This window comes from Phalangium opilio, unplaced genomic scaffold, assembly GCF_054372755.1.
Source record: "Phalangium opilio isolate 3A_F unplaced genomic scaffold, DU_Popi_V2 ptg000079l_1, whole genome shotgun sequence".
Lineage (NCBI taxonomy): Eukaryota > Metazoa > Arthropoda > Arachnida > Opiliones > Phalangiidae > Phalangium > Phalangium opilio.
Window position 1 is genome coordinate 7073315 of NW_028324187.1, and position 25428 is coordinate 7098742.

At 37.0% G+C, this 25428-nt stretch overlaps 6 protein-coding genes and 1 long non-coding RNA gene across 9 annotated transcripts in view; 2 read left to right on the forward strand and 5 right to left on the reverse strand.

The window, feature by feature from the left end:
• Positions 1-303: 303 nt before the first annotated feature.
• On the reverse strand, positions 304-3097 carry LOC149654563 (solute carrier family 60 member 1-like). 2 transcript variants are annotated; one of them, XM_089846122.1, is made up of 3 exons: positions 1903-3097; positions 1675-1833; positions 304-1612 (listed from the first exon to the last, which is right to left on the reverse strand). In XM_089846122.1, the coding sequence occupies exons 1-3, from the start codon at positions 1970-1972 to the stop codon at positions 600-602; spliced, it is 1242 nt and encodes a 413-aa protein (XP_089702248.1). In that variant the 5' UTR covers positions 1973-3097; the 3' UTR covers positions 304-599. The 2 variants fall into 2 exon arrangements, with proteins under 2 accessions (XP_089702248.1, XP_089702247.1); XM_089846121.1 differs by having other exon boundaries at positions 1675-3097.
• A 2388-nt stretch (positions 3098-5485) lies between these two features.
• Positions 5486-7842, reverse strand: LOC149654564 (uncharacterized). Its single transcript, XM_089846119.1, has one exon. The coding sequence runs from the start codon at positions 7457-7459 to the stop codon at positions 5486-5488; it is 1974 nt and encodes a 657-aa protein (XP_089702245.1). The 5' UTR covers positions 7460-7842.
• A 611-nt stretch (positions 7843-8453) lies between these two features.
• LOC149654565 (uncharacterized) lies at positions 8454-10883 on the reverse strand. Its single transcript, XM_089846127.1, has 5 exons — positions 10537-10883; positions 10320-10466; positions 9689-10262; positions 8961-9625; positions 8454-8813 (listed from the first exon to the last, which is right to left on the reverse strand). Exons 1-5 carry the CDS (start codon positions 10745-10747, stop codon positions 8677-8679), a joined length of 1734 nt encoding a protein of 577 aa, XP_089702253.1. The 5' UTR covers positions 10748-10883; the 3' UTR covers positions 8454-8676.
• Positions 10884-11325: 442 nt separating this feature from the next.
• Positions 11326-13083, reverse strand: LOC149654566 (uncharacterized). The gene is made up of 2 exons (XM_089846128.1): positions 12980-13083; positions 11326-12917 (listed from the first exon to the last, which is right to left on the reverse strand). Exon 2 carries the CDS (start codon positions 12906-12908, stop codon positions 11406-11408), a length of 1503 nt encoding a protein of 500 aa, XP_089702254.1. The 5' UTR covers positions 12909-12917; positions 12980-13083; the 3' UTR covers positions 11326-11405.
• LOC149654567 (uncharacterized) lies at positions 12972-14770 on the forward strand. Its single transcript, XR_016370647.1, has 2 exons — positions 12972-13105; positions 13197-14770. It is a non-coding gene; the product is annotated as an uncharacterized LOC149654567 (long non-coding RNA).
• A 1053-nt stretch (positions 14771-15823) lies between these two features.
• LOC149654568 (uncharacterized) lies at positions 15824-17178 on the reverse strand. The gene is made up of 2 exons (XM_089846129.1): positions 16846-17178; positions 15824-16742 (listed from the first exon to the last, which is right to left on the reverse strand). Exons 1-2 carry the CDS (start codon positions 17066-17068, stop codon positions 16105-16107), a joined length of 861 nt encoding a protein of 286 aa, XP_089702255.1. The 5' UTR covers positions 17069-17178; the 3' UTR covers positions 15824-16104.
• Positions 17179-17538: 360 nt separating this feature from the next.
• Positions 17539-25428, forward strand: part of LOC149654569 (uncharacterized) — a 44435-nt gene continuing 36545 nt past the window's right edge. For both annotated transcript variants that reach the window (XM_089846130.1, XM_089846132.1), the window contains exons 1-2: positions 17539-17762; positions 19969-20583. The gene's annotated coding sequence lies outside the window, so the exon portion shown is untranslated. The remainder of the gene's footprint in view (positions 17763-19968; positions 20584-25428) is intronic.

Sequence of the window (25428 nt, forward strand, 5' to 3'; positions counted from 1 at the left end):
CTAGTATAAGCCTAGATTTGTGATTTATATTCTATTACAAGTAGAGCTAATTGGAACCTTCGCGCTTAGGGATGGGCGTTGATGAATCAGTCAGTCATTCGGAACTTTTACCATAAGTTTATAAGATATGTTCATTCCATAAGTTTGTCACTGGTAACTTAGAAACTGGAGCTTGTCATGAGGTGATTGAAGCAGGTCATAGATTTGAGGTAAAGCGACATACGCCTGGTGACTAAGGCGCTGTCAAAGGCTAAGTATGTACAGACTAAATAGGACCTAGATGAACTGCAAAATTAACCACCGAATGTAGGACTTCAATTCACGTCGCTTGTCGTTCTGGAACTAGCTCGAGCTGTAAGTCTCTCAGTAGCATTACTAACTATACTGTGTCATACTTATGGAAGGAACATATCTTATAAACTTATGCTGATAGATATAAATGGTAAAAGGAACTGATACTGTTTCACGCAATTTACCTCACATTTTATGATTCTAAACTTTCTGTGTTGTATTGTATTGTGTTATAAGTGACTCAAAAAACATTTTATTTTATTAACACTTTAATTAATATTACTTGCTACACTTGTTATTATAAGTTATCAAAAACTCTTTGCTAAAATCTCAGTCGACGTCGAACAAAATTTATTATTCCAACCCTTAATTTCAACATTATCATCGTCATTCGTCAATTTTGAAAATACTTTGACAATACCAAAGTAAATCCCCAAACACCCAATCGAGCAAGCTAGTATGATATACATTAAATACATAGGTTTTAAATCCACGAAATATCCTACAAATAACGGCACCATCATTTCCCCCAAGGCAGCGGAAATAACCAAACACGAGGCCACTTTACTGGTCACCTCCGTGTACCTCTCCACCCAGGAGTACATAGCCGGGAAGACAGAGGACATGGCTATACCCAATAACGAAGTACCCACCCCTAAGAAAATTATGTTAGTATCCCCAAAAACAGCCAATAGAACCGCTGCTACGTTCATTAGTATAAGGTCCCCGATTATTATTGTTGAAGCTGTAAATTTCGTAGCTAACACGATGCCGAAACATCGGAAAAATGTAAAAGATACCCAGAAAAGGGAGGTTAATAGAGAACCAGTTTTTGGGGATATGTTTAGACTACTTCTAGCGCAAAACGCGGTTAGAAATTGGCCATATGCCAACTCGGTTCCCGTGTACAGGCATAATAGACACATTGGTAATAACATGTAATAAAATTTAGGTTGATTGGTAACGAATTTCCCGTCATCTTTCTTCTCCAAACTTAGTTTATCTCCTGTACAAGCGACTGTTAGGAACGAAAACCCCACTAGTATCATATAGAGCGATATTATGACGTAACATCCGGTTACTTTGGGTAGATTTAGGTCTTGTAGTACTCGGTAGTTGTCCATTTCGAGTTCAACCTCGTCACGAGTGAAGTTGGACAAAGATGAGTTAGTAGGGTCAATTAGGGGGATGTGGTCTGAAGGTAGAAATGGGTTTGCAAGGATTGGGGCCACAAATGCCCCAAGACCGAACAGGAAATGTAGGGCTTGCATAAATGGACCGCTTTGTTCAGTCCATAATTCTAAAAGCCAAACATTGGACCCTGTAATGTCATTGGTTAATGAGACCCTCCATAGTTGCGAAGTAATTTTAAAAATACTTTACCTGTGTCCATGAATCCCACTGCAAGTCCACTGCAAGCCATGGTTGCGATTAATGGATAAATATTATTGAACATTGGAATTAAAAGATTTGTAACAGCGCTGAAGAAAATGCACAATAGAATGATGGTTTCCTTGCCAAATGTTTCAAGTAAAAAACCGCCTATTATAATGAGTAAAAGCTTCCAATATAAATTAACCAAAACTAAGATATGTGTTTGTACACTTTTACCTAATATAGACCCAAATAAATACCCAGAAGACCTCGCGGTATAAATAAACGTAGTGTAATATGTATCCATGTTAATATTTTTCTCAAGTTCTAATAGAGTTGGTCCGGGCACCGCTATCACCAAACCCTGAAGTTCATATTGGTCAGTTAAAAAAGTTGACCAAAAAATATCGAAAATATTTTTTTGGAATTCGAAATTAAACGTGAATATCCAATTAATTAGTTTAATTAAGTGTTTTAATTAATGTATAAGGACTTACCACACCGAAGAATAAGAGATAGAGGTTTGCAGTACGCAAGATTTTTGACCGGTACGCCGACAACATGGTTATACCGTTTTAGAGTTAAAGATGAGAATGACGAAAATTAGCTAAAGTTCTCAAATATAGCTTGTTAAGAATTAATTGTAAGAACTAACGAACGACCTTGGTCAATAAACGTGCTGGTAAATAAAATCTCGATAATATCAGTTTCAATTTTGGAAAAACTGTAATTTCAACTATGTAAGTGTATACTGTATATTGAAGGGATGTATAGTTTTAAAGTGAAGGTGATATACTTCTTGACGACAGTCTAAACCCTAGCTAAGGCAGATTTTAAATTTCTATTAATTAAAATGCTTAAATGAAGGTAATGAATTTAAAGACGAGGGTAATCATTTGAAAGTGATCGGACAGTCTTTAAAAAACAAATCGAATATTTTAATTGGATTGCATCATTAAAAATGAGTGAATGACACTATCCCTTTAAATTTCGATAAGAAATTTGGTCCCCCGGAACTATTTTCGATATTAATTTTCGGCAAAAATATTTTGTTAATTTTAAGGCCATTGCGCCTGATTCTGATATTCAGTCCTAATCATCAGTGACTACGTCGTTAGGGTTAAAATGAGGCAATCCTTTATCAATTTAGAGCGTGTAATTAAACAAACTTTTCTTGAGAAATTAAGTGTACAGTTATGAAAAGTGTCATACTTATTGCTTACATTGTTACTTAATATAAGATATTAAATTAAATCAGGTTCAGATATAAAAATATAAGAATATCATCAGCTTTTATTTAAAGAGTAAATTATAAAATAAGTTGATAAAATAAATTCAGAGTTTAAAAAAAATCTCAGTCAAAATTATGACGAGCGTAGTTAATTTTTTTTTCATTTGTACTCAACAAATTCAATCAAGTCATTTGCTATTTTCCTACAACTTTAATACTTTGAAGTTTATACAGATAGACTAGGACATTTTGGTTATAGCCGCTTAGCGCTTACTGCGTCGCAGTCACGTTTTTTGTTATTATTCTTTTTTAACCAAAGATTATTATAGTAGTAGTAACAAAGATTTATATGCATGCATGAGAATGGTTAAATATATTTGAAACACGACAATCCCCTTTTCTTTAGAAGTGACTGTCCAGACATAAAAAAAAAAGATTGCATGAAATTCTTATCACACTAAAGTTCTTCGATCAACCGTCTTGGTTTCACGGGACGCGATCGTAGATTGTAGGGTTGAGGTCTGGACGGAATTGTAGGCGTTGTAGGAGACTCGTTAGATGGCCGGGTGTAGTCGGTAAAAGGTAAAACGTTGGAAGGGTCTCCATCCCTAGATGTCACTGGGGTTTCGTTTTGCTCGACCGGGTTGTAGGGTTTGTAAAATGACGAAGTGCGAGTGATGGTGTGTCCATGTCGCTCAGCTGTAATCGTAGGTCCCTGAACGTTGGTGACAGTATACGGCAGTGGGTTAAAATATGGCGAGAGTTTGTGACTTCGTTGGGCTTTGACCAAAACAGTGTCACCTAAGTGTATGGACTGAGGTTTGGCTTGACGACGTTTGTCTTGATAGTTCTTCATCTTTGTTTTTGCGGAATGATCCTTTGTGGCCAAATCGACCAAATCCTTCGGTTCTTCATGTGACAAAGTAGGAAGTTTTCCTTTCACTGTGCGACCAAACAAGACGGTGGAGGGAGGTTTTCCCGTAGTACAGTGCGGTGTGAGACGATAGTTGCGAAGAAACTTCGTAAGTGCTTCTTTCCAATCCGTTCCCGCGACTTCGGCTGTCCGTAGTGCTTTTGCAAGGGACGCCATAAAACGTTCTGCTGTACCGTTAGCCTGCGGCCAGAGGGGAGTGATCTTGCGATGATGAACACCCATATCTTTCAAATAGGCAGTGAACTCTCTAGCATTGAATGGCGGGCCATTATCCGATTTTACTACGTCTGGTACTCCGAAGACTGAGAAGACGCGATCCAAAACTTTGAGATTCGCTTCAACCGATGTGGTAGACACGATCTCGGCCAGCGGAAAACGTGAGTGCTCATCAATGATGACTAAAAGGTAAGTGCCATTTTTAAATGGACCTAAATGATCGATGGCTAGTTCAGACCAAGGTTTGGTGGGTAGTGGCGTCATGCGAAGTGGTTCTGTGGTAGAGTGTGGGGTAGCAGCCAAACACGGGATACATGATTTGATTATGTGCTCTACACGCTCATCCATTTTCGGAAACCATACTTTAGTACGTAAGAGCTGTTTCGTTTTCACTAGTCCCATATGCCCTTCATGCGCTATGGCAATGACGCGGTCTTGTAGGGATGGTGGCACGTAAATGCGATGCGCCTTGAGTATTACTCCATCGACTATGTCCAGTTCATGTTTGATTTGTGAGAAGGCTTTAATGGTAGCTTGATCGGAATCGCCTGGGTCAGTGCGCCAATTGTCGGAGAGGTAGCATTTGATGATGCGCTGGACAACCTGATCAGAATTAGACGCCTGTACTATGTCCTCATACGTAAGGGCTTTTGGTATGGCTTGGCGTAAGACCATATGAACATGGCGTTCAGTTGCAGGGGATAGACCCGTTAAGTCGTTGGATGGTTCCCGTGGATGGCGCGAAAGATAGTCCGCAGGATTAAGTTTTCCGGGTTTAAATACCAATGATAGTGCGTAGGGTGCCAATCTCAAGTTCCAACGTTCTATTCGAGCGGAGGTTTTCGCTTTAGGATTACCCAACAGCGTTAAAAGTGGGAGATGATCGGTAATAACGCGGAAAGGCGAACCATACAGGTAAAGATGAAAGTGTTCACAACTCCATACCACCGCTAGAGCTTCCCTTTCGGTTTGTGAATATCTGCTTTCGACATCCGTTAAAGCTTTGCTTGCAAAAGAGATGATGGATATATTGCCATGAGCGTCGAGCTGGGACAAAATAGCACCAAGACCAGTAGCGCTGGCATCTACATAAACGACTGTTTCCTTTGCAGGATCAAAGTAGGAAAGAATGGTATCATTGGAGAGATGTTTGTTCAAGGTAGCTAAAGCTTGATCATGTTCGGACCCCCATTTCAAGGCGGTGTCCTTCTTTGTTAAAGCTCTCAGGGGTAGCGTTATGTCCGAAAAGTTGGGAATAAACCTTGAACAGTACGTGGCAAGCCCTAGAAGACTGCGCACCTCATCGGGCGTTGATGGTCGGTTAAGTGTTTGCAACGTCCTAATTTTCTTCTGGTTGATAGACAGGCCTGATGGTCCAAAAACATGGCCATAAAATTCAAGGCTAGGTTGACGGATAAGACACTTGGCTAAATTCAGGGTTATGCCATGTCTTGGAATCGTTGTAAGACGTTCTTCAGAGCAATATCATGCTCCTGCTGATTGGTGCCAAACACCAGTACATCGTCTGACGCATTGACGGTGCCAGAAATATCTTGAAGCATGCAGTAAACAATGTGATGAAATATTTCCGCAGCAGAATTGACACCAAAACTGAGGCGCTTGTATCGGTAGAGACCTCTGTGTGTACTGAAGGTTGTGATTGGTCTTGAACCTTCGTCAAGTTCTAGCTGATGATACCCCTTGTTCAGGTCTAACTTGGAAAAGACGGTAGCGCCATTCAGTTTGTGGATAATGTCCTCGAGAGTTGGCATGACGTGTCTTTCTCTGACGATGGCGGTGTTTGGTATGCGCATGTCAACGCATAGACGAAGCTTGTTACCTTTCATTACTAATACAACAGGTGACACCCACGGTGTTGGGCCTGATACGGGTTCAATGATGTCTTGCTCCAAAAGTAGATCCAATTCTTCGTCCAAAGCCTGGCGCAAGTGAAATGGTATTCGTCGGTGCGGTTGAGCCACTGGTGTGACAGATTTGTCAATGGCTAGTTTTATCTTCACATCTTTCATTTTGCCAATGCCACTAAAGAGAGCGGGGTATTGCTTCGTGAGATCTTCATCGCTGAGTTGATTGACCATTTGATACAGGTTTTCTGGTGATGGTAGAATATTCAACTGCAATAAGGTTGGATAACCTATCAAGGACGGTGTTACTGGACCTTTGTCATCAATGACATAGAAGGTTGCAAGGGTGTGGTGGCGTTTCACGCTGATAGTCGCATTAAAGGCTCCAATAATGTCTAAGGGTATATTTGCACCATATGCAAATACTTCTCGGTGATATGGTTGCAGTTTAGGTTTGTTAGGTAAGGACTGATACGTTGAGTTACTGATAACATTGACATCTGAGCCTGAATCCATGAGTACAGTGGCGATGCCTTCGCCAATCCGTACCTTGATAAGCGGTTTATTGCTGGCAGGGCAATCATCTTCTTGAGTCTTCAGTGAGAAGAGAAAATCGGTCTCTCCATCTCCAAAATCGGTGTCTTCATCTCCCTCATCTGGTGTTTGTATCACACGAACGACTGATTTGCCTTGATTTGCATGAGGATGTCTAGAATGACTAGTAACATTCTTCGCTTGACCAGAGCGACTAGAGGGTGAACGACAAACTCGACTGAAATGATTTAGTCTGCCACAAGCGTTGCACGTCTTTCCTTTGGCAGGGCAAGGACGGTTTACTGGGTGAGGATATGAGCCACCGCATAATCCACATTTAGACTGATAAGAGACTGGTTGCTCTTTCCTGGGAAAGCGAGTTGAAGATGATGGTGGTGTGGTTGGTTGACATCGAGTTTTGGCAGGAGGTTTGGTTAAATACGAGAGAGAGGTTGATGAATTCGGTTGGTGGTTGGTTTTCTCAATACTGGTGGCTTGTGCTTCAGATAGTTCCATGAGGCGGGACAGTTGTAATAGTTTATCCAAGGTTAACGAAGGATCCTGTAACGCAGTTCGGCGTAGCTTCTTAGATAAACAGGTCTGAATGATGTGCCGTTTGATTTCCACCTCAGGATCAGCAAACGCACAAAATTTCGAGAGAGTACGAAGACGAACGTGGTAAGCATCGATATTTTCATGTTCAAATTGCTTAGCCTCTCGGAACTTAAAAATCTCATAGTCGATGTTTTGCTTTGGTGCAAAATGTTGCGTTAATAAAGCTTTGGCCTCTTCATAATCTGCAGTCGTATCACTTCCTGGGAGGGCACAAAAAGTGTCGTGGACAGAGTCGCCAACACAGTGTAAAAATAAAGCCTTTCGACGGGCAGTATCTTTGATACCAGAAGCAACAAGATAATTATCAAATTTAAGGCACCATTTGGTCCATGCGGCATTTAGGTTTTCCGCATCCGTGGTAAGGTCAAAGGGTAAAATAACTGGTAACGATAAAGCCATGATTGATAGCAATACTTGCGATATAGATAGAGCCCCGATGTGATAAGATAGCTGCTAAGCCTCGGTTGAGTAGATAAATAGCATGGTGCGAGTTATTGATATGATATTTCCCTCGTGGAATCGAAAAAAAAGGCTCCGTCGCCAATTGTAATGTCCTCGTAGGTACCGATGGTGATTAATTAATACGATTCATTAATTATAACGACAACTTTAATACTTTGAAGTTTATACAGATAGACTAGGACATTTTGGTTATAGCCGCTTAGCGCTTACTGCGTCGCAGTCACGTTTTTTGTTATTATTCTTTTTTAACCAAAGATTATTATAGTAGTAGTAACAAAGATTTATATGCATGCATGAGAATGGTTAAATATATTTGAAACACGACACTTGGTCAATAAACGTGCTGGTAAATAAAATCTCGATAATATCAGTTTCAATTTTGGAAAAACTGTAATTTCAACTATGTAAGTGTATACTGTATATTGAAGGGATGTATAGTTTTAAAGTGAAGGTGATATACTTCTTGACGACAGTCTAAACCCTAGCTAAGGCAGATTTTAAATTTCTATTAATTAAAATGCTTAAATGAAGGTAATGAATTTAAAGACGAGGGTAATCATTTGAAAGTGATCGGACAGTCTTTAAAAAACAAATCGAATATTTTAATTGGATTGCATCATTAAAAATGAGTGAATGACACTATCCCTTTAAATTTCGATAAGAAATTTGGTCCCCCGGAACTATTTTCGATATTAATTTTCGGCAAAAATATTTTGTTAATTTTAAGGCCATTGCGCCTGATTCTGATATTCAGTCCTAATCATCAGTGACTACGTCGTTAGGGTTAAAATGAGGCAATCCTTTATCAATTTAGAGCGTGTAATTAAACAAACTTTTCTTGAGAAATTAAGTGTACAGTTATGAAAAGTGTCATACTTATTGCTTACATTGTTACTTAATATAAGATATTAAATTAAATCAGGTTCAGATATAAAAATATAAGAATATCATCAGCTTTTATTTAAAGAGTAAATTATAAAATAAGTTGATAAAATAAATTCAGAGTTTAAAAAAAATCTCAGTCAAAATTATGACGAGCGTAGTTAATTTTTTTTTCATTTGTACTCAACAAATTCAATCAAGTCATTTGCTATTTTCCTAACTTAATGAAGATTTTTCTTTCTACAGGTTATTTTTTCTAACGTTTTTGTAAATCAAGAAACGGTTCTGTTTCTTAATTGTCGTTTGTGAACCAAGTCCACGAATTGCCATAAAAATATCGCCAGTAAATTTGTGGTGCCCAAAAACAAGAACATTGCTTTGTAATTGTTGTTAATCGAAAATAATATACCTAAAAAGAAATGCAGTGTTAAAAAACTCAGGAATTATTGTGGAAATAGGCCTCAAAAGTCTTAAGAATTTTAGAAAATAGGCCTAAACGTGAAAATCTGACCCACAATGAACAAAATGTGCCACTTATAATATTTACAATACATACCTAAAATCTTTGGCACCAGAAGATAAGTACATCCGTTTAAAAACGACACTAATCCGTGCATTATGGCTAGCGTTTCAATACCCATATAATCCACAGTAATCACAACCCTTAGACAATGCATAAAACACGTGTAAATGCCAACCATAGCGGATGACGAGAACAGGACAAAGTCATCGTGGGTGAAGGCAATGGCGAAGAAACCCATGCTCAAGATAACCATGATAATGGTGTACCAATGTCGCTTCGCAATGTAATCCTTCTCAATTATCCATGACATGGGTACACGGACTAATAACTCTGATATGTACAAGACTGGTACCACCATTACGGCGCGTTCTTCGGACATGCCTTCTAGTTCCGCGTGGTCCATGATAATTAAGGCGTATATTTGACTCAGTGGTAGCAGAAGGGTACTGACGATTAATATTATCACAGCTACTGGGTTGCAACAGACCTCGAAGACTTCTTTAACTATATTGTGCTTGACTTCTTGTTGAGTATTAGCGCTCGCTGACTCAAGTACGTTTGTGTCATGGTTATTGACTCCGTTTTGTTGATGGACTGACGCGTAATTTGAGCTTGTATTGTCGAGGACATCGTACTTGTTTATTGTTATGTCTGAACTACTTGATTCCGGGTTCATTTGCAGATTTGTATTTGAAAATCTAAATCATGCAGTAATTACTTAAGAAAATTTAACTTGCTAAACCTTAAACAAGCAAACTCACCTGGGTAGTTCATCTTCTTTGGATTCCAAAGAGATGGTCTCAAAATTGTGAAACTCTCCATTCAAAACAGATTCGTGTGTTTGAAATCCATTTAGAGGAGGTGATGTCCTCCCGTTACCAACCACATCTTGATGAGACATATTGAAGGCTTCCAAGTGACTGTCGTCCAAATCACTATGACAAATTGTCCTTACCATGGACCTTTTTCTAATCTTAACACCTTTCCAACTATGACACAAAAATCCCTTTGTCTTTGAGTGTTCCGTAGGTGTTGACCCGTTTTCGTTGTTAGTTAAAGGTATGTTATTAGTGTCCCTAAGTACTGGGAAGTGTTTAACGTCACGTGGTCTCATTAAAAACCCGCCAATAAAGCACTGCATCGCCCATGCGCTGTAGAACAAAAATGTACCACGTATTTCGTATTGGTGAAGGAGAAACATTGTGAATGGTGGTTGCACCATAGCGCTTAATGTTGTAGACGTGTACATAACGCCGTTGGCCATGACACGACGCGTCACAAAATATTCGTTCAAGGTCACGATGGTACAGGCGTCCATTAAACCCACTCCGATTCCTAAATAAATAAGGTTACTTAAGGGTTGAAGTTTATAATACACGTTGCCTCACTTACCATTGATTATGCCATTACCAAAATGAAGCCATAGTATGTTGTAGCTACCGACGTAACATACCATGTAACCAATTACTTGAATGAAGTTGTAACTATGGCTGATTTTACGTATTGAATATTTCTTCAGTAACCAAGCTGCCACTATGGCTGAAGCCATCAAGTAACGTAACATAAGTTTTAGTAACGTACTTCTCAGTAAAACCAGTTTGGTACTTACCAGTAAAACTTCTTAGCGTAAGTCGTAGTGTGAATGGCCAGGCAGCGGTTTCTCGATCAACTTCGTATGACGCGACAATTGTAGGAAACATAATAGTTGAGAAAGACTGCGTCGCATGCGAACAGAATCTGATTAAGAACGTGGCAAATAAAATAGCCCAACTCCAACCACCGTCCGGTCCAGGATTCTCCCATATTTGGTCCAACACCATATTGCGTAAATTAAAGTGAAGTAATTAGTGAAATGACTGTGAAAATGTTGTACAAACGACGTCTGGCATGTTCCAGAGAACAATATGATTAATGTAATCTAGATTGTCAAGTTATCATGGTAGTTTGCCACCAGGGTTTCGTGAAGTGTTAGCCCTTTACTTCCGTTATCATTTTTTTTGGTAAACAACACATTCTAAATAACACGAGGATCTTTCGGGCAAATTCCATAACGTGCGTGATTCATAGACAGACTGATTTCGTCCTTTATATAGACAGGAAGCTGAAAACATTTCTTTGTTCGACTTATTATTGTGATAAGTATAGGTCTAGCATTGCCCATGCGCAACAAGACTGAAGAGATTGCATTATTATAGGGTTATGATATTAATTTAAACAACTAGTTGCCTGTTCAAGTTCCGTAAGTGTTCTATAGTCATTGATTTCTGCAGTAGATGAAAGATAAGGCGAAAGGTCAAAATTTTTAAAACTCCTGTTTGCAGTCTTAAAAAAGATTAAATTCCCATTGGAAAATGTTAAGTTTGATCCCATTTAAGATGGCTTACAAACAATATAGAAATTTATGACGAAAAATAGAGATATTTATTTAAAAGAAGTACAACGTTTTTTAAGATTTTATACAAACGGTTTTTTTCGAATTTATCCTTTAGTGTAAACAATGCCATTAGCTGGGATAATTAAGTACTTTCTTTGTCCGTATGCGTGGCCGTATTGATTAGGGAAGAGTACGCGACTTCTGGGAGGATACTGGTGATTGTATTGGTAGCCCGTCTTTGGAGGAACTGGTACAGCGTAACCGGCATAACCTTGATGGAATATTGGGTGATTTTCGTATGGTCCTTGGCCATTTTGTGGTAATTGTCCGTGGCCATTCTGTGGTAATTGTCCGTTACCATTCTGTGGTGTTTCTCCTTGACTGGGTATATCTTGCTCACTTTGTGGTGTAGTTGTTTCTTGGTCTGTTTGTCCATCATCTAGTGTAGGTGACATGGTGCTGGGTTCGTCATTGTTCGCGTTGTCTTGCATCGGGTTAGAGCTGTCTTCAGTTGTGTTCTGATATTGGGTTGAATTATAGCTATCATCTTCCATTTGCGTTAATGTTGGGTCATCGGTTGTTGTTGGTTCGGTTCCGTTGTTAGCTTCGTTTTCTTGGGTGTTTGTTGTCGCTACGGTTAAGCCGTACGCGTTGGTTGAAGCGCCAAAATTTTGTTGTTGATTGTTGAAGGAGACTGGTTCGATACCATACTCGTATCCGTAGAATGCTGGAGGTGGTGCAGATTGGTAATCAACTTGGGATATCGGTTGTTCAGTTGCTTGAGGAGGCAGTTGTTGATTATAGGCAACTTGACCGTAAATTGGTTGGGGTTGACCGTAGTTTACTCGTCCATAGGCTGGTTGTTGGAGAGGTTGTTGAACGTAGTTTTGTGGGCCATAGATTGGCTGTTGAGGAATTGGTTGATTATTAGGTAGTTGTTGGGGTAGTAGTTGTCTATAGTTTTGTTGAGGTGGTTGCTGGGAGTAAACTGGTTGTTGTCCATAGTTTAGTTGAGGAGATTGCTGACCATAGGCTGGTTGGTTGGGAAGTGGTTGGCCATAGTTTTGTTGAGGAAATTGTTGGCCGTAGGCTTGTTGGTTGGGAAGTTGTTGACCGTAGTTTTGTGGTTGTCCGTAAGCTGGTGGTTGTTGATTATTGTTTTGTTGCGGTAGTCTCTGTCCATATGCTGCTTGTTGACCATTGTTTTGTTGCGGTGATTGTTGACCATAAGCTGCTTGTTGACCGTTGTTTTGTTGAGGGGATTGTTGTCCATAAGCTGGTTGTTGACCGTTGTTTTGTTGAGGTGATTGTTGTCCATAAGCTGGTTGTTGACCGTTGTTTTGTTGAGGTGATTGTTGTCCATAAGCTGCTTGTTGGCCGTTGTTTTGTTGAGGTGGTTCTTGTCCATAAACTGGTTGTTGAGGGCCCCGTTGTCCATAGTTGGGTGATTGAGGTCCTTGTTGACCATAATTTCTTTGTTGTTCACCGGTTTGTCCATAATTATTGCTTGTATTATCACCTTCATCTTGCTGCTCTTGTTGCGACTTGGGAATTCTCTGTCCAAAGTCCCCACGCTCGGCATTTATGAAAATGGGCGCATCATCCATTTCCTTATCCTAAAATAAGTTAATTTGCACAATTAAAGCCAATTAACAATAATTAAATCATAGATACGTACATTTTGATTTGATAATGATTCAGGACGGTACGTTTTGCGACTAGGTTCGAAGTTTTTCCTATTTTCTGGTTTGGGGTACTGTTCTTCGTTACCATTCACCTCGTTATTCTAATCACCAATAAGCAAGTAAGTACTTCAATGGTAAACGTACAAAATCAATGATGGAAAAATACCTGAGGAACGCCAGTAGTAGATGACTCTGGTACTTGTTCTTCAGATGACGTTGAAGGCGTGTGGTAAATAACTCGTGGTCGAGTGGTATAAGTCAATGGTCTGTACTGGTAGCTATAGCTGTATGTCGGTGATAAAGCCAGTGATGGTTGCACCAGTGCACTTGGTGCTGGTGCCAATGGTACTGGTACTGGAGCCACGTACACGATTGGACGGGATGCTGCGGGAGTTAGGGCTGCTTTTCCAAGCTGTTTTACGAGTGTTTACATCAGTATATGGTAAGTTAACTCCATATCGTAGAGTGATTATATATTACCCTAAATCTGGAATAGCTACTGGCAACATTTGCCCCCAAGTAGCTAACTGGTGTTAAGGGGCTAAAGGATAAGGTTGACGACGAACCAATTGGATCGGTTCCGGTAACCGGAAGTAAACTAATGTTAGGTTCCTCTAAAAATCCTGATTGGGCAATAGTCAATAAGGATATAGCGACGATTACCACCTGAAATATGTATAGTTTTAAATTTGACTTGCAACAATTAACTTAACGACGTCTTCGCGAAAGCGTAACCCGAATGCAGAGTTTACCACCAAGATATATTTGAACTTACTTGAAACATGGTTGGTTAGTTTGAATCCGATGATGTTCAGAAGCTCAATGTCCGTTCAGTATCACCGTACACCGTATTTATACCCCCTATCTACAAATACTTTTACTTATTCATTACGTCAGCGTATACATAAATATTTGTTTCATATTAACTATCTAACTTTCTACGCGCGTAATTATTGATGAGCCATGACCGTAAAACACTGAATGCAAAGTCTCTATCCCACCTTGAAAGACACCGAACTACTTTTATATCTACATTGAATATTCCTACGCCGTATTACAATTACTATTGATTATCAATTACTGTGATTAGCATTAAAATATCTGTGTTAATACGAAGATTGTGAGCCGGCTTCTAAGACATGAAACGGAAACCCTACTGTTTTATTTACAACCGGCAAGATGTCACTGAAAAAAAGACCATGAGATTTCTAAGTTACTAAAATGCGTGGGCCATTGAGTTGAGTAGTTGACTAATCCAAAAACGTCTTTGATTTAAATTACCATGCCCTTAAATTTTCCAGGATATGTTCGCACTTGATATCTAGCTTTTGAAAACAATGTAGTAAGCATGCATGCATTTTGATAATTTTTATTTTTTTAATTTGCATCAGTTTTGGAGATAATTTAATTTAAATTCATTGTAAAATTATATATAAAAATATTATTTTATTTAAATTATAATTGAATTCGCTTGGTTGAAATATGTAGGACGAACGTCACGTGTAACGACTCAGAATTAATTTTCGCACTTCAAATTACCATGAATTACCAACGAAATCGTAATTTTTTTAACTAACCAAAATTTGAATCCACAATTTTTATAAATTATAAATTATGCTTATTCAATACCTCTAATCATACTTTAATTCAAAAAAATTAAAATTTGTTAATGAAGATTTGTTGCCAAGTTACAGATAAATGTTTTGTCTGAGATGGTCAGCAGGTGATTTTTTTGGGGGACATTAAATTGGTTTATAATAAAGTTACTATATTTTATAACGAAACAGTATAGTGTGATCAAAGGTGTTTCTATTGCGAAAGTTGGCCAAGATTCTCTCCTCGAAGTCTAGTTAGGTAAATTATTCGTAGAATTTCACAGAGGTGATACCTGTTGAGTTGAAATTACTATCTAGTATAACGTAGCCTCATTATTTATGGGACATCGCTGCCGATTATTTATTCCTAATGAGACAAATTATTGCTTAACTCTTTCTTAGTCTATCATTAATTAATATTGGAAAACTTCATTATTTTTTATTTCTTTCAATGATAAACTATCCTCTACATCTATACCGTTTTGCCAAGCTTGGTACCACCGGTGATTTTCATTTGGAAAACCCGTTTTTAAGGTGATATCTTTGGTGTTTGTAAGGTTGCAAATACTTTATTACTTTTCTTGCACATTCATTATTACTTTGCATGTACACACATTATTACAATAGATAGTTTAGACACATGGAGGATTCATACCATTTGCACCAGTAGGCCAAGCTACCTGGTGGACAATAGCAGAGGGGTTTCTGTCCTCCGGTAGCCAGGCCTCCTGGTGTTAGTGGTATTAATCCTCCATGTTTGTATACTATCAGAAGGGGATAATAGAAGAAGGATGCCACTCTGTATCCTCTTCATACTTAAGTTATGTAACGTCATTCTTCCCAGGCTCACCCTTTTTGTTTGCTTTCCCGCTCATCAAACTTCTTATGGGCATCGCACCGTAAGGTGAATTCTATAATTGTTTGGTACTAAATCCCCAGCAATCAACCCACAAACCTCGTCTTGGGGTGGGACAAAAATCCACAAGTGCGTCTTGCCAAATAGAGTAATGATGAGGGAACTATTTATCGCGTATGTGATTCGGTTCGGTTTAGTAACCTTGCTCCAAATATTATGATGTTGGGAAGAATGACGTTACACTTACCTAGCTTTGTGGTACACTTCTCTCGAAGAGAAGTATTATATACTTCTGATACTATCTAAATTGAGTGTTATAATGCGTCCTTTATGTAATAAGCTTACACTATTAATAGTAATTAAATTAAATTAAAGAATGATTTCAATTAGATTTAAAATGTTTTTATTTCAGATGCAAATATTCACATACATATTCATATTATAACAATATTTTATTTTTTAAAATATCAAATTTGAAATTATATAGCAACTTAAATTGCTATTAATCAATCAATAAACATAGTTTATTAACACCTTAGCATTGGTACTACATTCCAATAAAAAAAAACCCCCAAAAATATTAACAATGATTCAAATGTAGTTTACGATGTTTTCTTTACAACTGCATTCATTCCAAGGTGCTAAGACAGTACAAATAATTATAATTTTACGTTGCAATTACAATGTTATTACGTTCCATTTGTTTCAACAGTTCAAGTAATTCGCGTTCCAATTTTTCAAGTGCTTCCCAAGTTAAATCAGTTTGTGTTGATTGTGTTTTACTCGTTGGTTCAGTTTCTTTTACAAGTTTTTGAATAAATGGTTTACGAACTACATTACTCCCTGACATTCTAACGTTTTCTGATTCATTTTCAGATACTTGCGTATCTTCCTCAGAATTATCAGAGCTTGAAGAAGCACTTTCATTTGTCAATTTAAAAACCATATCAGCTTTACCATTTTTATTCAAATAATCAAAATTGAAAAATAGAATTTTGTCAACTGGTGATTGTGATTCCGATTCTGAATCTGATTCAGATTCCTGGCTCATTCTTGGGATTTTGGTTTTAAATTCAGGGTCAGGGTCAGGGTCAGAATTTGAGTCTTCCTTAATGGGTCTGGGAGTCGTTTTGGAGATTGTGGTGGTGGTAGTAGTCGTAGATTGGGCTGGGGATGTGATGTTTATTATCATGGGGGGTTTGGGTTCATATTTTCGTTTTTGGGTTACTAATGGAATTTTATAACCAAGTTTACGGGTTGGAACCCAGTCTGGGTTTCCCAAATCGTCTATTTCTGCTGGTTTTCCTGAGGAAAATAAGGTATTTTTGGAAAAACAGTACCAAATGTTCGGAGAGGTTCTAGGCCTATGTCTATGACGTTTTATAACATTAAATATTATTATTCCTACCTGATAGAAAGTGTTCAGAACATACTCGACGATAAACACACCCTTCAAGAGTTATATTTGGTTTTTTGATAGCAAAAATCCAAGCTTTACATCGTTTTAATTGCAAATCTTTCAAGGATTGTGATAACCTGCTATTCATGTTTACACTTGGAAATCGATATAGCGATACTCCATCTTTAGCCTTCGTTTTACCACAGCCTCGAACCGAGCAAACAACCACCATTTTAATGATATCTTTAATTAAAATTAACTAAATACTCGGATTTTTAATTAAAAAGTGGAAATTTGTAAGGAAAACGCTACGTCTCGCAAGAAAAAGTAGGGTATAGTATAGTGTCGTCTGCTATTCTAATCCTTAAAAATTGAAAATACAAAGGGAGAGAAACGAATATAGCGCCATCGCAATTATACAAAATTTAAACTAAATTTATTTGATTAATTAAATTAAATTTAGTTAATTAATATAAATCTACTTAGTTTATGAAATAATTAACAATATATATTAACATGTTCAATTTTTAATTTATAAAATTGATAAATAAATAAGATTGATTTAAGAATGTTTAACGTCATAGATGTCGCTACTAGTCCGTATTGCAATATTTTTATGATAGGGGGCTAGACATAGGGGTAGGTAATGACTGTATAATTTCTTTTTTCTACGAAAGCAGACTGTGGCACTAGTGAATAGGCCTAGTGCTTTGGTATACTAGTCTTAGTAACACAGTAGGTTACTCGGAGCCTAGTCGGTGCGGTGTTTTTGAACCACGGGTCATTTAACTGGATGGTGCGTACGTTTACATCATTTTGGGCCAAATTTCACACGTCAACATTGTTAAAACGCGAATATAAACGCGTTGGATTAATTATCTTCACCATAACGAAGCTGTAACGATACGAGAATGCACGAAGATGAGGTACTGTTTCATTTGTCCTTCGTAATTAACTTTAAACAAATAAATCTCGCGAAGCCTTGGTCTCTATTTACCCCCCTTCGAGTATCGTGTAGTCCCGGAGTAAAACTTAAGTCTACCCCCCGCCCGAAATATAACTAGTTACCGCTAAGGGTGGTTTTTACCGAACAAGAAAAACGCAATTAAGTATTTAGAATTAGTATAACTTAAAGTTACATTTAGGCAGTATTTTAGGCCTGAATTTTGTCTTAAATCATTCCGGAAATAGGCACGGGTAGCCTAAATTTTCATTCGTTTTTCTATGAAAGCCTAACACAGCCCTAGACCTAGAACGATTGCAAACAAGCTGCAACCTTAGTTAGACGGAAATTTGGTGTGTTTGATGAAAGAGAAAGTGACCTATTTTACGTTTTAAGTGTTTCAATGCTGTTTCATAGCGCGTCCTATTTAGGTTTGGTTTAATATCAATGGCAGATATATGATGGCAAAAGCGTAGTGTTTTATTTTAACATAGTAGCAAGCTACCCTAGCCTAGTGTAGAGGCGCGACGTTGAATTTCTCTGGTGAAATAAATTTCGTCTGCTCCTGGTCTATGCGTATGCCTTTTAGATGCGCCCGCTTTTACGTAACATAGGCAATGGTTATTAAAAAAAAAAAAAAAGCGCGCCAACTACGTAATGGTAATTTCTATACAAAAAAATAGGCCTAACATAGACATACAGGTGTTATTGAGTATTTTATAAAGAAGTACCTGGTTTAAATTTTGAGTAATTAGAGCTAATTTCAATCTAATGGTGTGGGGGGTCGTTCATAAATTACATAATGAATTTTCGCTGAAGTTTTAACATGAGTGGTCAGCAAATTTGGATAAACCCTAACCCTAATGTCATTTGATACCGATATTATTATTTTAAAACATGTATTTGTGACTTAAATTACCGATTACAATGATAATTAAGCCCATAATTGTCTTTTAACACTAAGAACAAACTATAATTCAAGTTTTAAATTGTAAATTGTTCTTTATAATTTACTGATATCGGTTTTATTATTACGGTGTAATTTAAATTAGGCCTATATGCAGACGACGGTTATTAAATTGAAAAGGGCAACTTCAAATAAATTTCAAGGGTATCACATGTGTGGTTTAATTCAACTAACCGGTTTACTCTGTTATACGGGTACATAAAATCGCCTAGCGTAAAATGGAGGTCTGCAATGCTAGCTGAATTTCTTTTCCAAACTCTCCTAAAAACTTTTTTTCTTTCATTATACAATATAATACAATATGCATATATATTTTTTCATGTATTACACGCTTTAAGCGGCTTGTAAGCTCCTCTATTTCACACGAAAACTGTATAACATTTTGTTGTACAGTAAAATTCTACCAATATTCTAATAAGAAAAAAGAGTTATTTTATTTTTTCTAATACAATATTTTGATGGCTGCCAAGCCCCTTAAGGTTTATAATATATTTCCTCGAAATATGTGCAGTTGTGTATGTGTTGTACCTTCAAAATAATTTGAGCTAGTCACGTCATCAATTGTTTTTTCACCCAAGTATATTGTATGTGTGTATGTATGGGAGTAAATAATCGAGGGGTTAATCACTCGGCGTAATATTTGATGAAATATGCGTAATTACGGCGTAATATTGATCTAAAATGCCTAATTATGGTGTAATCTTTCTAATTACGGCGTGGAATAGGTGTAATTGTTGCCTAATGGTGTTCAAACACTTTCATAGTGATTAACCCCTTGGATCGCATTCATTTTTGACTCGAGAGTGACTTACACCTCAGTAAAGGGAAGTTTTTAATATACATACGTAATTATGGTGTAATCAGTCTAATTACGGCGTGGAATTGGTGTAATTGTTGCCTAATATAGCTGTAAATAGTGTTCAAACACTTTCATAGTGATTAACCCCTTGGATCGCATTCATTTTTGACTCGAGAGTGACTTGCCCCTCGGTTAAGGGAAGTTTTTCTATAATACTTACGTATTTAAAAATAAAATCCCAGAAACATCAGGGAAATTTTATTCTTCCCTAAATTCCAATTAAATAAATAAACCTTAAATAATTTTACATAATAGGACAAGGCCATTTTTTCCAAACCCAAGGTTCCTTATTTATTTATTTACTTACTTATAAACAAATCATATTACTTATGCCAATTAATAAATAAATAAATATATTTACAGGAATCGAACGAAAAATTAAAATTATCTTCGCAAAACACTCGAGAAGAAATAATTCTTCTTCTTCTAAAAAGACGCCATGTTTAATTATATAATGAGAGAAAAGAAAAATTAACAAAATTAAAAATTAATTGAAATTCGTAACGAATACTCAATCGCCTTTTTTCGCGCCCAAAAAAAGAAATAATATAAAAATTGTGTGCATGCATGGCCAGATGATTTTTCAGGCCTAGTGGGTCAGTGTAACATCTTCTCATCACCTAGAAAAATATCTGGTTTCAAAACTACTTACAACTTTCCGGAACTAGGGGATCGCCTTGCTTCGACCATCATCTTGAAATTTGGCGTTGTGCGCGTAAACAGTGCGGTGGTGTTGCCGCGTGAATTTTCTACCATATTATAATATTATATTTAAATGTAAAATTAACCTACCGCGCATGCGTTAAATCGATTTTTATTAAAATTATCTCCACGTGGGATGTGTTAAATTTTATTTTTATGTTAAATGTGTTTCGTGAATAGACTCATGTGCGTGTGAATTTAATTAAACTGCCACTGGTGTTTGTTTTGACCTGTTCTTGAATTGGGAATTTTGGTTTATATCTACTGACTTAAATGGTGAGTTGAATTTACGTTTATTTATCTGTTTATTTTTTGGAGGGGTTGTTATGGGCCAAAAATATCGGGTTCGATTTGTCGACATAATTATATCTAGGATCGTAAAACTGCTGTTGTTTATAATAAACAAACACAAAACTAAATTAATACAGCAAAAACTCAAATAACTAAGATGAAGTTCAACATAATTAAATTTTTATTTGACAATATGATAGATTTTATGTCCTTACACAAAATAGAAAGTTAATCTTAGTAGTTGTTAATTTTGAACCATTAATAATTAGGATATACCGTTCATCTACGGTTATTTTTGACGTTATAGGTGTAAGAATAAGTTTCACGCAAAAACTTATATAACTAAGATGAAGTTCAACAAAATTGAATGCTTCTTCGACAATATGATAGATTATACATCTTTACACATAATTTCAAGTTAATATTAGTAGTTGTTAATTTTGAACCATTAATAATTAGGATATACCGTTCATCTACGGTTGTTTTTGACGTTATAGGTATAAGAATAAGTTTCACGCAAATTTGAACGCCGTAACTATTAATCGCTAACTATACTAAACTAATACCAACCACGTGTAGTGTGTAAGGAAGCATTATGAACTACAGTGTCCGTGTCCTCAATGTTTTTGATCAGTCAGTTTAAATTTTAGAACGATTGGCGAATAATATGTATTATTTTTAAACATACAGACTTTCTTGAATAAACTTGTGTAATAATACATTGTAGCTTTATTATATTAGGGTTATCTATGAGTAATATTGTTGAAACAGCCGACAGACAAAAATAAACAAGTTTTTAAGGGGGGTTTGCTTGTAAACCACGCGCCGCGGCTTGCAAATTGCAAAGTAGGTCCCTAGTAGCTCTTTGGCGCGGGACCAAATGTGTCAGAAAACAAGTACGGGGGTTAAACTTCCGGTCCTATTTATTCCCCAAATAGTTAAGAGAGTTAGAACCACCCCTTTTTCACGGAGGAAAATAAAGCTACTCACTCCTTTTATTTTAGAAAGGGTTGAAGTTAAAAAAAAAAACAAGAGAAAAAATAATTATTACGTAATGTTATGTTATATCTACGTGTGTTAGATAATTCTATAAACAAATACAACCTCATGGAGATTTATATGACATATTATATCACAAATTTATTTGTTTGGTCATAATTGGTTCATTTAGTTGCCTGATATTAAATTGTAACACCAAGGAATATGGAGGTAGGGAAGCTTCGTGTAACGCTATAACTCCGGTCGCCCAAAAATCCCGTTTTCGGCGTGGATGTGCATGTGCGCACGCGCCGCACTTTTCTCGCGCATCGTGCTGAGGATAGGCGGCACTACCGGTTTCCTGCGCAGTTCAAACTAACGCCGAATATAAGTCGTGTGACCTGCTACATTTCGTGAAGAGAGATTCCTATACTGACCAAACTTCCCTATCTCCATATTCCTTGGTAACACTAGGGAAATTTAAGTTCAATAGGCCTTTCTATAAATTATTTCGCGGGAGGGTACGAACGCCCTTCATCTCTGCTTTTTCCCCCGGCAACATTTTCTTTTCGCGGGAGGGAAGAATAGCCTTCGTCTCTGCTTTTTCCCCCGGCAACATACGGATTTTATGTAAAGGCCTATTTTTAGAAGTCGAGTATTTGTTTGGTTCATGATGAGTTCTTCTCAAGGTTGGTTGGGACAACGGCAAACCCCTAGCCTTATTAAGAATGTCATGTATTAGATCCGTAAATTGACATTTTAACTTTATAATTATCCCCTAATTAACTTAATTAATTAAGCAATCATCATTTTGTTAAATTTTAAAGTTGTAGAAAGCCCATCATATTTTGCAGATTACGTGTTTACCCAAAGTATAGTTTTCACACAAGGAGGATTGCTACCATTTACAACAGGACTCGACGGTACTTAGTCTGCACTTTGTCTTCCAATTAGACTGCCTTCTTGGTATCATTCCCTCTAGTCTGAAAACTATATTGTATTTAGTGTTTAAACATCCAGGGAACTCCGGGTGGGTACCTTAGCTGGCAATATTATAGACACTGAGCTTTTGCGGTCTTCGACTTTATTCACTTCTGATCTACTCTACGTCACAGGGCTGGCCACCGTGCCTTTATTTTTTTCGTTGTTCAATAGGGAACACGCCCTCGAAATGGCTCCGAATGATTGAGGTTAATAGTGGCCTCAATAGGCCATGCCAGACCCCGACAGAAAACACCGGCTTTTCATCAACATTTCTAAACACGTATGCATCAAACGCATTGCGTAACCCAAAAAAAATGTATTATGCACACCAAACTATCTAGTATATACATCGAAAAATTTAATATGGTCGAAAATTATTTATGTTTTAATAAAAATTGATTATCTCAGTCCCTGGTGGATGTAAGGTCAATTGTTTGGTATCGTTGGATATGGGACATGTTGGGCTATCACGCCCTAAAGGGATTTCCGGTTGGGTTCAGTTTAGCTAGAGTTATAATGGTTTAAAGTTTAATTGGAGTTCAAGTAAAAATGGCGCGTCGGTTTCACTTTTCTATTCAAAGCTGATTATTTCCAGCCCTAATTGACTTATCCAAACGTATTTGGTCTCGTTGGTTAGACAACGATTAGGGCTATCACCCCTTAAAGGGATTTCGCAGAAAGTTTATATTTGCTTGAGTTATGACCTTTCAAAGTTCAGGTTCACGGGGTGTCAAAATTTATTTTCATTTATTGAAAGAGCATATTAAGAATTAAAAGCGTATAAAGAGGTGAATTAATTTGTAATGAAAACCAGCTTCAAAATAGAAAGGCAAAGACCCCAACTATATATTTCATGACACTTGCCCTTTAAAATAGACCTAATATACTTCCGAGCACCCCCTGTACATTTTCTTTTTAATATCAAACACAAAAAGGTATACCTGAAAAAGTTTTATAACGCCAAAAAAAAAAAAATAAAACATTGTTTACGGAACCGGTTTCTAAGTTTTAAACGTTTTTATTCAGTTCAGGGCTAAAATTCAATATAAGCAAAAGAACCATGCGCTTTTATACTTAATATAAAATCTAATAGAGAAGAAAAAGTACATGGTATTCTCAAGATGCGTTGATATTCTTGAGCAGAAAGCGTTGTAAGCACATTTGAAAGAATGGTTGGTCTATGAGCAAAATTAAAAAAGAAAACCTCTATTTATTGCTGGATTTCAAACGTGATTTTGCCAACGTAGGTTTTTACGTGCCGCATAAAAAGGACCAACTTTAATGATTCCGACACTAAACCCCCTGACTTTTATTCACATAAAATGCTGGAATTAATTTTTGGATGTTTTGGAGTGAATTAGAGAAAATTCACGTTGAAACTGGTTCTTTTTTTTCTTTGCCAAAAAAAAAAAAAAATAAATTTATTAGTGGAGTTATCATAAGTTGATAATAACCTCTCCCTAAAAGCCTAGTAAGATTAAAGAATACCATCTGACGGATTCGTCCAATTGAGAGAGGCCATAGGGGTGTAGTTTAATATTGCTCCTCCCCTTTCCATCTCCAAAATGGCCGACAAACTTTACAGAATGGAAGCCTTGTGGGTGATATGATTGCATCTGATTGGTTAAGCGGAGTCACGAGTCGACGTTTAATGGGGGATATTTTCAACCCTTTGCCCACCCTCCCAAGTCTTACCATTGTTCTGGTAGCTATATTGGGTGGTCTCAGCGTCGTTCCTGCTTTAAACCCACCAATATGGCGGCGTAAATTACGTCACGAGACTCCGCTACTCCCCTTCAACTGAAAGCTCTCTATTGTAGATAGAAACATGGTTCCAATTTTGATATATTCATTATTTTATACGCTATTTCGATTAAAAATTAAAAATAAATAAATTCTAGTCCGGAGTATAGATTTAAATGTTGATTTTAATCTTAAAAATTTACAAGAAGCAATATCTAGTTTACTAGGGAGAAGGTATAAATTCGCCATATTTCTAGCTTTATCTCTAGTCCAAACGTAGGCTGTCCGGAGTTAATCCCCGCCTCTAAATTACAACCAGCATCTCATTGGTTCTTGAAAACTCACGTCAGTGCGACGCGAATGATAACGAAAATTACTTGTATTTGTCCGACTGAGGAGAGGCAGCGAAATAGCCCGGCCTCCCATTACGTCCCCCCTTGTATTTTGAAAGGGGGACTGGGACTACGGCGCGCGAATACTTAGGGATCTTATACCTTCTCCCTAGTAAACTAGATATCGCTTCTTGGTATTTAATAGTGATTTATTAAAATATATCCTGATTTTCTTTTTGATATTTAAATTTCATCTCAAATATTATTTTACGATAATCATTCTAAATTTCGTGTAAATACCTTGCATCTCTCTCTCTCACTCGTTAAGGACGCTACCATTGTAAAATAAACAATAATAATAACAACAATGAAACGCCTTTGCCTTTGGAATTTAATTTAACATGGAGTAATTAAACGGGAGTTATAATGAGTCATTTGAATATTACGACTTGGCGTCAATCAGATAACTTAAGAGCCAATGAAAGACGGCGGCATGAGTATATACAGTGTTTAATGAATTAACAATCGTGTCCGTGACCTAAATAGCTAGTTATCCAGTTATTTCCCTGATATCAACGTACGTGTGTACCTTTATACACCTTTACATTATATACGGATGTTTGAAATACAAATTTGATATTAATTTGAACATTTTGTATTTTAATTTATTTTTAGTTATTTTTTTAACATCGCCATTTTGTGGTTTTATTATTATTATTACAAGATCTTGTTATTATTATTAAAATGACCCACAAAATGGCGACGTTATCGCCTGCTTGATATAGGCTTAAGA